The 10,824-nt window shown below is 37.9% G+C and overlaps 2 protein-coding genes across 5 annotated transcripts; one reads left to right on the forward strand and one right to left on the reverse strand.

The window, feature by feature from the left end:
• Window positions 1-2,524: 2,524 nt before the first annotated feature.
• Window positions 2,525-6,962, forward strand: LOC125185237 (serine/threonine-protein phosphatase PP1 isozyme 2). 4 transcript variants are annotated; one of them, XM_048081740.1, is made up of 5 exons: window positions 2,526-2,948; window positions 4,754-5,313; window positions 5,402-5,443; window positions 5,537-5,617; window positions 6,657-6,962. In XM_048081740.1, the coding sequence occupies exons 1-4, from the start codon at window positions 2,750-2,752 to the stop codon at window positions 5,570-5,572; spliced, it is 837 nt and encodes a 278-aa protein (XP_047937697.1). In that variant the 5' UTR covers window positions 2,526-2,749; the 3' UTR covers window positions 5,573-5,617; window positions 6,657-6,962. The 4 variants fall into 4 exon arrangements, with proteins under 4 accessions (XP_047937698.1, XP_047937697.1, XP_047937699.1 ...); XM_048081742.1 differs by having other exon boundaries at window positions 2,530-2,948; window positions 4,754-4,864; window positions 5,054-5,313; window positions 5,402-5,617; XM_048081741.1 differs by lacking the exon at window positions 5,402-5,443 and having other exon boundaries at window positions 2,525-2,948.
• A 587-nt stretch (window positions 6,963-7,549) lies between these two features.
• On the reverse strand, window positions 7,550-8,655 carry LOC125185238 (extensin-like). Its single transcript, XM_048081743.1, has one exon. The coding sequence runs from the start codon at window positions 8,614-8,616 to the stop codon at window positions 7,753-7,755; it is 864 nt and encodes a 287-aa protein (XP_047937700.1). The 5' UTR covers window positions 8,617-8,655; the 3' UTR covers window positions 7,550-7,752.
• Window positions 8,656-10,824: the final 2,169 nt, after the last annotated feature.

Raw genomic sequence — 10,824 nt, forward strand, 5'->3', positions numbered from 1 at the left:
TCCAGTGTTGAAAAGGCTGTGCAAGGAGGTGGTCGACCAATGTCGGCGCGATTTAAGGCTGCCTCCTATTGATGATTATGGCGTTGAGATCGGGGGCGGAGACGTCGGAGGCGGCAGCGGCACGGGCGATGGGAACGAGGAGGAGGAGGAGGAGTGAGAGCCGATGGTATTATGTAATTTTATTTTTAAACTATGTTTTTTTTAAAATTATGTAATTTTTTTAATTATGTAATTTTTTTAATGTAATTTTCATATTTCCCGTTAGTATTCGTGTCGGATTATGTCTTCTGTGAATTTTAATTTTAATTGTGAATTAATTTAATTGTGGGAAGGGCTAATGGATGGACTAGTGGAAAGGGCTAGTGATGTGGCAGTGGAATGAGAAAGGCTAGTGCTGACATGACATGCAGTTTTTATGGGAAGGGCTAGTGGAGGGGCGCCACCAGAGTTACCCTTATTACACCTTATCAATTACTCCCTGATTTCACCCCCTTTCTTTGACAAAAATGGAAGTTTGATTATTGAATCTTTAAGCTTCAATCTCCTTCCGCGGAGTGCTCGTGGGCAGCAAGAAAGGAGAAGAGGAGGCACGAAGACGGACACGACGCAGAACGTACACCGGCAGCCACATCGCTGGTGGCACTTGGCAGAGATGGCGACGGTAGAGAGGGTATGAGTGAAATTTATGTTTCTATTTTTTTTTCTTTCTCTCCAACCCTCATCTCCACAATCAAATTGTCAAATTTTTATTGTTAATCTCCTACCAAACAATCTATCCAAACCCATCTTTATCCATTAGTTATGTTGGTTGCCACTTTACCTTTGTTGCATCTCAATTGTTCTAGATAATTCCTTATCATACAATAATTTTAATATTCAATAACCGACTCAATTATGCTTTGCCAATCAACACAAAAATTATTATTTATAACAAAATTATGTGGCATATATTCCACTAGAAATAGAAGTGTACGTAGTGCATTTTCTATTCATAAAGTTTGGTATATTAAATATAAGTAGTAATTCAATACATAAATTTCATGGGAGTAACATTATATCATTATAATTGAATTCTATGTAAATAGATCACTTTTAACAATGAAGTTAGCTTATCCTTCAAATGATTTTCAGCATATACGTGATTGTGCTATATAATATTTTCAAAAATTATCAAACAACTTAATATTAACAATATCCCAATTAAATATAATATTTTTTATCTATACTTATTTTTGGGATATTACAATACTTATAATTTTTATAAGAAGTGATTATGAGCAATGCCAAAATAATGACACTAACACGAGCTTTAATTTAAATTAATTATTTTTTATTATTATTTATGCAATAAATCAAAATAAATTGATTTATCTTTATTTATATCTTAGTTGATCAAGATGATAGACCTATCTCCAACTATTATTGAGGAGAATCATGAATTTGAAGATTTTATATAAGTTAAAAACCAAGAAGAGAAAAAAATATCTCAAATTTAGAATCATTTTACATAGGAAAAAATTTGATTACGAAAGATTGTTTTAAAAGCTTTTTAACCCGAATAGCCCGATGTATTACCGTAACCCGGTGGATTATGGCTAGGGTTGAAAAATTTATAACTCAAAAAATTCATATCCTGAATAGTCCGCACTCAACTAGCTAACAACCTGAATGAGTTGGCTCGAACCCAAACCAATTAAGTGATTAACCTAATTGATATCCTTATGGACCACTTAGAGCCGGGTTGCATGCCTTAGCACAAGCTTTTTGGTTTCGCTCATTTTTTCTTAGAGCATCCACAATAGTAGACTAGAGCACGGACTAGCGGGAAGGGCATGGGGATGTCCACTATTGCGTTAAGCTAAGGCGACTGACGTCCCGAAGTAGGACGAGCTCTCATCTGCGGACTACGTCGGGTAGTCCTAGTGCTAGCCGATCGCGCAGACTAGCGATTATCTAGCCGATTGTTTTTATTTATATTTACAAAACTCATTGCACTTCATTTTTTGAATATTTGATAAACACCAACAGTTAAAATGAATTAATTATATATTTTTTAAATTTGAACTATGTAATGTATATTTTTTTTATGAAATAAAATGGTTGCACTTTCTCCGTATTCGTGTCGAATTTTTAATTTCGTATTTGTGAATTTGTTTGCTTGGCTAGGACGTCAGTTAGTCCTAGTGCTAGCCTATTACTGAGATGTGGGAAGTTCCGATGATGTGGCATGCGGTAGTAAGTATGTGACAGAAGATGTTTTTAGTTAGTCCTAGTGCTATGCTATTGACTAGGGCGTCCTATCGTGGATGCTCGTACAAGCAAAGTGTGTTTACATGGTTTTTTTCCCCTTGGTTTTATATTGTAACATACTCATCGACCACACTAAATTTGAATTGCAGAGGCTGTGAGCAAGGGTGGGTCCAGTCCCAAAATCTCCATCAAGAGAGACAGGGTATTTAATATTTATGGCTTGCAACGATGATTTCATTGTTTTAAATTTTTTATTATATATCTATAGGTTAGGATATAGTAGCCTCCGCCTCATCTCCCATTTTTACTTTTTAAAAAAAAAAAAAATCATTTTTCTTGTTCCAAATCCTCCCTTCCTGAATCCAGATTCCCTTTTATCCATCCACCTATTCGCCATGAAGAGCTGACGAATTTGTTTTCTTGATTGGGGTCCTAGGGTTTCATCCCTCTTTTCCTATCTATGGTTTGTCGCGGAAGAAATTTTAGGTGAGCCAAGGCTATGGCGGCGAATGGGCAGGGGATAGAGCCTGCCTTGTTGGATGACATAATTAATCGCTTGCTCGAGTTCCGCAATGCGCGGACTGTGCGTCAGGTGCAGCTCTCCGAGAATGAGATCCGTGCTCTCTGTACCACGTCTCGGGAAATCTTCCTCTCTCAGCCTAATCTTCTCGAGCTAGAAGCTCCGATTAAGATATGCGGTATAACAATTTCTTCGTTTTTGACTCTGTTTTGCGTTCTGCCTGGCCCTACCTTTTTATCAATAATTGATGATAGATAAATATAGCCTCAAAGTTAGGGTCTTTTCTTAATCGGATTATGGTCCACGAGATGTGATTTTTACATTTTAGAACTTGTTTTTCTTATATACGTTTAATTCGCCCTAAACTTGCATGTGATTTGATTATGATGTTTCGTGCTAGTAAAATGGCTTTGGTTGTCTGATTTTTGGTTGTAAGAGGGTGGATTAAATGTAGAAACAGTATCTATATTTCATTAGCTGCATTCTCTGCAATCTAAAACATGCATAGGAATTTTGTTTGTAAGAAGGGCATTACCCTCTCATTTCGAACTTATCTCAGCACCTAAGTTATGGAATGTAGTTCGAATGGAGTGCATTTTCTTCTTATTTTATTTTTAAACCAAAAACATGAGCGAAATTATCGACCCTTGACCCCACATGCGTTACGTTTTCACCAATTATGCATTTGATAAAAATGGCTGGATGCTAGTTATGAGTTGGATGCTGTACGTCTGCTCTAGCTGCACTGATGGTGAATACCTACTCTTAAGTTTGCTTCCATATCACATTCTATGGTGACGAAATCATACACTTCATGTTTTGAAGCTTCGTATCTGCACCTTTTCTAGCCATTTTAAGAAGTATACGTATGCCTAGGTTTGGACAATTCAGAGTCTGTGTTGTTTATTCTTTACAAACCGGTGGTTTTCTTGCTGTCTCAACTCTTCAAGTTTGAATATGATTTTTGATCGAATTTTTGGTTGTGTGAAATTGTAAATTTGATACTTGCGAGTTATGTGAAATAGGATATGTGTTTTATGGGCTGGATTGAATCTCCATCTGATTCAGAGGTGGAGGAATTACCCCCATATTGCCAAAATTTTATGGCTATGCCAAATGTTCAAAAATTGTCTCTTCCCCCTACATCTTTTAGTTTCCTAGTCTCTACCATCTTTGGTGAAATGTTAGTTGTAATGCGGGGTGACCCTGAGAAAAGGCAGGATGAATGATTGCCATTGATTCCCAATGATTTTGTGACTAATGATTTTATGTATTGTTTATTCCTTTGATTTCGTAATGATGTTGTAGTAAAAATTAGTAGATATTTTTTTCTGGGATACTTTCATGTTTATTGCTACTATGATACTATCCCTCATTGTTTTCATGCATAAGCTTATGAATATGTTTATATGCTGATATGATGTAAAGATTTTAGTTTAATTATCTTTATTACTGTCATGTGATTCATGAAGCTAATTTCGATGTATAATGTTGCCTTTATTGAGCCAGGACATGCTTTACTCTTTCTTTATCTTTAATTTTTTTTGATAGGTCATAGGAGCAAACACCATGTTTAACTAATGATATTCCTTGAATCATGCTATTAGGCAAGAAGCTAGTTTCTTTATTTGTTGCGAATTAGTCGTGTCGTCACCGGATGTAATAAACTAAGAATCTGCGTATTTTGCAGTATCATTTGTCATTTCTTATTAAGACAAATCAGTAGCATATAGCTGCATTAATTTTTCTTTGTGCTCCTATTGTTTCATTTAGCCCCTAGCACACCTTGGAGAAATCTCACTTAGCATGTAAGATGGAGCTAATATTTAGGAAGATGAAAAGTAACCAAGCTACTTGGTTTTCTACTTCCCTGACATTGAAAGGGATTAAAAGTTTTCGGATTTGTGTGTATATGCTTGTTACTGTCTTGTTATTTTTCTAATTTAATTGAAAATTGTGATTGAAAATTATGTTGAATTTCAGGTGATATTCATGGGCAATATGGGGACCTTCTACGGCTATTCGAATATGGGGGATTTCCACCAGAGGCCAATTATTTGTTTTTAGGAGATTATGTGGACCGCGGCAAACAGAGTTTAGAAACTATATGCCTTCTTCTTGCCTACAAAATCAAGTATCCTGAGAATTTCTTTCTCTTAAGAGGAAATCATGAATGTGCTTCCATCAATAGGATATATGGATTCTATGATGAATGTAAACGTCGATTCAATGTTCGACTCTGGAAAGTTTTTACTGATTGTTTTAACTGCCTTCCTGTGGCAGCTCTTATAGATGATAAAATACTCTGTATGCATGGTGGGCTTTCTCCCGACCTGACAAACTTGGACCAAATAAGAAATTTACCTCGTCCGTCTGATGTCCCAGATGCTGGTCTGCTTTGTGATTTACTTTGGTCTGATCCCAGTAGAGAAATGAAAGGTTGGGGAATGAATGATAGGGGAGTCTCATACACATTTGGTGCTGATAAGGTCGCTGAATTTTTGATGCAGCACGATATGGACCTCGTGTGTCGTGCTCACCAGGCATTGCTTTTTCCATTTCTTTTGTAATGTTTTCTTTAATTCTATTTTATATTATTTCTGCCATCTAACTGAGGATTTTCTTAAGCAGGTTGTAGAAGATGGATATGAATTTTTCGCCGATAGGCAGCTAGTTACTATATTTTCTGCTCCCAACTATTGTGGCGAATTCGACAATGCTGGTGCCATGATGAGTGTTGATGAGAGTTTGATGTGCTCTTTTCAGATTCTGAAACCAACTGATAGAAAGCGGTTCTTGTAAAAGCTAGTACGATAACACCTGTCCCAGTTCTCCTTGGCTGCCCAGGTTTGTGGTGATTTTGTTTGCTATCGTCTCTCATGCTTCCTTAACAGCACTTCCTTATCCAAAAGAAAGGAAAATTAAAAAGGAATGAATAACATAGTTCACATGGAGGCATGTGACCCTTGTGGAAATTGATGATTGATTGGTAGTATAGAACTCAGTAAGATATCAGTCAAAACTCCTTTAAGATCTATTCTGAACCTTGCATATTATGGCACTAGCAGCCTCCTTTTTCTTTTTTTTTTTTTTTAATTTTTTACCTCTATATGTCCTCGTGTCTTTTATGGTTGGGTGACAGATCAACTTTTCCTATCTGGTTGGCATCATGTACTGTCACTTGAGATCATCCTTTCAAATTTGTTTGGTTACTAGATAAGTAGATATTTTCAGATTTTGTTTTTAACTGCTACTCCATGAAAGATGTCTTAATGGCTTAATGCTGACCCCATTTTCAACTTCTCTAAGTTTGAGTTCTCTTACCATATATGTTTCCACTTTCATGCCCTTCTCCAGCATTGCCTGGATAAAGTGGTGTTGTATCAGTAAAGCTTAATATGGCCATTCAAATAATAAAAATTTAACGATAAGATAAATACAACTCCCGCCAAACCATGGAAGATGAACCCTTCCTTGGATGACTCGGAATTTTATGCATTGTTATTTTGTGTGCACTTGGAGAGAGAATAAAGTGGAAGTAAAAGTGATTCCATTTTCAGGAGTGAGTCATCTTGGTTAGGAAACTAAAAATGGAAGTGGGTCATCTTCGTTGGACGAAAGGAGTGGTTGATAAGAACTCCTAAAGTAACCTATTGTGGTTGGATAGGTCGAAAAAGGCCTGAGGAGTTGTAACATGCTATTTGTTGTGCAGTAATGGGGTTTACAAGAATAAATTTCTGTATGAGCTGAGGATTTACTGTATGCTGCATGTTTTGTAGGGTTTTTCATAGGCATTTGGTTGCTTCTTATTCAAGTATTGATCATGTGGACCGTCTTTAACTTTTTCCCTACAATTGTACATCATATGCTCTTTTGCCATCTACAGAGGTTCTCGATCATCTGTGTCCCTCAGAAGAAGCCCGCTGCTTAATCTGTGCAGAATGTAGAGATGTGAGCATTCCAGTGCCATCCGGGATGAATTAGGTGATCTTGTTCATCACTGTCCTGAGGTTTTCCGGAAGGACTTATTTCGTAAGCTCTGTATTTTTAATTTTCATCGACTTTTTTTTATCTTTAATTTTCTCTATACGACTTTATGATTTGGCTGTGTATATACACTTCTATATATCGCAATTACAATTGTAAATTGTTGCTGGTTTTGTGAAGTTGCACTGGGGCGATTGATGTTCTATTTCTGTATCTCCAATTTATCATCTTTTTATTAAATTTTGCTTGTTGCACGATACCTGCTATTTTTGAAATTATGGATAGGAAATGTTGTACTTGAATAACTTTTCCGTGACATGTTAGTTTAGAGTATGGACGATTTCCCTTTTGAACTTATATTCCACAATATTAGTATGAAATTAGGTTGTTAGCACTTTTGCAGGTTGCTTTCGACTGGGCTATAGCTTGTACTATTGTTAAAAGATAATTGTTCAATTTAAATGAATTTGTGAGGGATAATTCAATTTTTACAAAAGTTATGACATGAGGTTATAAGAATATTTCTATAGAAAATCGTGGCAAACGGTTGTACCTAAGTCTCCCATTTTTTATTTTAACATAAAGTTGGATTTTCATATTAATCATTATCAGCTGAATATCGGCATTGTTCATTATTAAATTATTCAGATTGGTCCTTTTGTCGATGACATAGCCCTTATAAAATTTCAAATGAACTGTGAGAATATTATTCTTATCTCTTGATGTTTAGGGTTGATCTCTGTAACTATATGTATTATAACTACATAGTCGCTATATAATAAAACATGGTAATTAGTTCTCATAATTAACCGGCTGCTCTTATATTATGGAGTTTGATAAATTTATTGCTGTGGCTACATACAAAGCAAAATACACCACTATAATAATTATATATATTCCACTTTGTATGATCTTGATCTAAACTAAAGTGGTAATCGCCTCCATTTATTGGCCCCTCTCGGAGAAACTACTTCACCCGGCAACGGATGAGGAGATTAGTACGGTGGCGGAGGGGGTGATGAGTGTGTGTATGGTGGCGGAGCATGTTTTGGTGTAGGTGGTGGTGGGTGGCCATGATGTGGCGGGGGAGCATAAGGTGGAGGATGGTTGTGATGGGGCGGAGGAGCATATATTGGTGACGGTGGTGGATGGTTGTGACGGGGCGGAGGAGCATGTTTTGGCGAAGGTGGTGGATGGCCGTGATGGGGCGGAGGTGGAGAAGGTGGCGGAGGAGCATGTTTTGGCGAAGGTGGCAGATGGCCGTGATGGGGCGGAGGCGGAGAAGGTGGCGGAGGAGCATGTTTTGGCGAAGGTGGTGGATGGCCGTGATGGGGCGGAGGAGCATGTTTTGGCGAAGGTGGCGGATGGCTATGATGGGGTGGAGGTGGAGAAGGTGGCGGAGGAGCATGTTTTGGCGAAGGTGGCGGGTGGCTGTGATGGGGCGGAGGTGGAGAAGGTGGCGGAGGAGCATGTTTTGGCGAAGGTGGCGGATGGCCGTGATGGGGCGGAGGTGGAGGATGGCCGTGTTGGGGAGGAGGAGGATATATTGGAGAAGGTGGTGGATGGCCATGATTGGGCGGAGGTGGAGCATGTTTTGGTGGATGGACGCGATGGGGCGGAGGGGAATGTCTTGGGGAAGGTGGCGGAGGAGTGTGCTTTGGGGAAGGGGCATGGTGGTGGTGCGGCGGAGGAGTATACGTTGGAGGCGGAGGGTGATGGTAGTAGGGTGGAGGTGGTTGATGACCATGTAGTGGTGGCGGGGTGGAGTAGTAATTGGATGAACTTAGCCCATTTCTTGGGGTTGCGCCACTCATCGCCGACGCAAATAGCATCAATAAGAGGATGAGTAGTAGCTTCATTTTTCTTAGGTTGGGAGGATGTGTTGTTCTTCACTGACCTTCATAAACATGTATTTATAGCAAGATATTGGTTAAAATTATTTAATCTATTTTATATAAAATATAAGTTTCTTTTCTTTTTTTTTAAAATCGTGTGTATTGGGTTGTTATTGGGTACACAATAACGACAAGATACACATTATAAGACCACACATGAACACGACCCAATATATATTTGCTCGACACGAACACGGCACAATTGATATAGGGCGTGTTAGGATCTGCGACTGCATAGTAGTTTGATATTTTCTGGTCACTTCAAAAAGAATCAAACTAATTGAGGTTGAACAATACTTACCTGCTTCAACTCCCCCTGACCCTATAGTTATCCGGGGATCTGATAACATTTATTATGATAGTCGACTACACATTAGTTTGATATTATCCGTTTTGGATTGAGCTCACCCGCACAGCTTCAAAGTAATTGAGGTTGAACAATATTTATACATTGTTTTCAACTTCCTTTACTCATCCGATGTGGAATGGTTACAAACCCAACATGACACAAATATGATATGAACACGAAAGCACACGATTCACGTCATGTTAATAAGACCCAATAATAACCGATAGCGACACGAGACAATAAAAATTCAATTCAATATAACATGATAGTAATACAAGGTCTTAATTAAAAGATCAATTTCTCTTTAGTAATACGTTAATAAAATCCCTTTAGTAATACAATAAAAGGTTTACAAATTTATTTTGGGTCGGGTACGGGTACCCGTAATGTCGGGTACGGGATACCCGACACGGATATCGGGTAATCCCGATATATTGCGGGGTGGATATTGAGGCAATAAATTTGGCTGAAATCGGGTACGGGTATCTGACTTGTCGGGTGCGGATGCTTGCGAGTAACCTGTTTTGGCAACCCCTAATAACAAGTAGTAGTACTTACACTTATTTTTGAAAAAAAAATCCCAAGGTTAAACGGTGATGGAAGGAGAGAATATTGTTGTGAAATGGATGTAATGCACATGTATATGTGAAGTCAGCATGCAAGAAATTTAATGATTTTTGTGGTTGTGGCTTTAAATCTGCAGGAAAATAAGGGAAATTCTTTGTTCTTCTTTGAATGCCAACCTTTATTTCCGCAGCCTACAATTCTGATTTCACGATTTCCATATAGATCTACCATATTTTCTATAATTAGAAAATTACTTTCCAATATTTCTTATCATATGTCAGTTTATTTGGATGATATTGAAACTTTTGATCATGTACTAGAATTTCCGCTTGACAAAGTCGACTTATGTGATATAATGAGAAATAATTGTTGGAATAGACGTCGGTCAACACATTTTGATCGGATCTTACGGGTTACATAATGTTTGATTATGAAATTAAACTATACTATATGCTCGTTCTACGCTCCAAATAGATGGTAGTGATGATATACTACCTTCATCTAGAGATGCTCATGGTTCTGGAACTGTCAGTTTCGGTTTTAGAAATTATCAAACCGGAACTGAACCACGACGATGTTTCATGGTTGCGGTTCCGGTTTCAAAACCAGCAGTTACGGTTTCAGTTCAGAAACCGCCAGTTTTTTTTTGCGATTTTTACGATTTTTCATGGTTTCAAACCGTCGGTTTCTGGCTCCATTTCACGGTTTTTCGGCGGTTCAAGTTTGGAACCGCTTGGAACCGGCAGTTCCGGCACGGTTTTGATTCCGAGATTTTAAAACCTGAACCGAACCACGGTTCTAAAAGTGATGGTTTCAGTTCCATTTGAATCTCATGGTTCCGGTTCGGAACCGTAACCGCCGGTACGGTTTTGAGGTTAACCGCCCGAACCGTAACCTTGGGCACAGGCTCAATCCATAAAAAATAGAGTAGTAAAGTAAAGAATGTTGAGGAAAATGTGGTGAAAGTAGTGTTAGTGGATTATGTGGTCTATATTAATATTATTAATACTCCCTCCATCACCAAAGAACATGCATTTTGGGTTCGGCACAAGTTTTAATACAAAATTGGTAAAGTAAGAGAACGGTAAAGAGAAAAGGTAATTAAATTATTAGTGGAGAATGAGTCTCCCCTATTAGAGAAAAAAGAGTTTCCAAAATTGGAAAGTGCATATTTTTGTGGAACAGACTAAAAAGGAAATAGAGCATATTCTTGTAAAACGGAGGGAGTAGTATTTAATGGTTTAAAACTCTCTATA

Source organism: Salvia hispanica, chromosome 4, assembly GCF_023119035.1.
Source record: "Salvia hispanica cultivar TCC Black 2014 chromosome 4, UniMelb_Shisp_WGS_1.0, whole genome shotgun sequence".
Classification (NCBI taxonomy): domain Eukaryota; kingdom Viridiplantae; phylum Streptophyta; class Magnoliopsida; order Lamiales; family Lamiaceae; genus Salvia; species Salvia hispanica.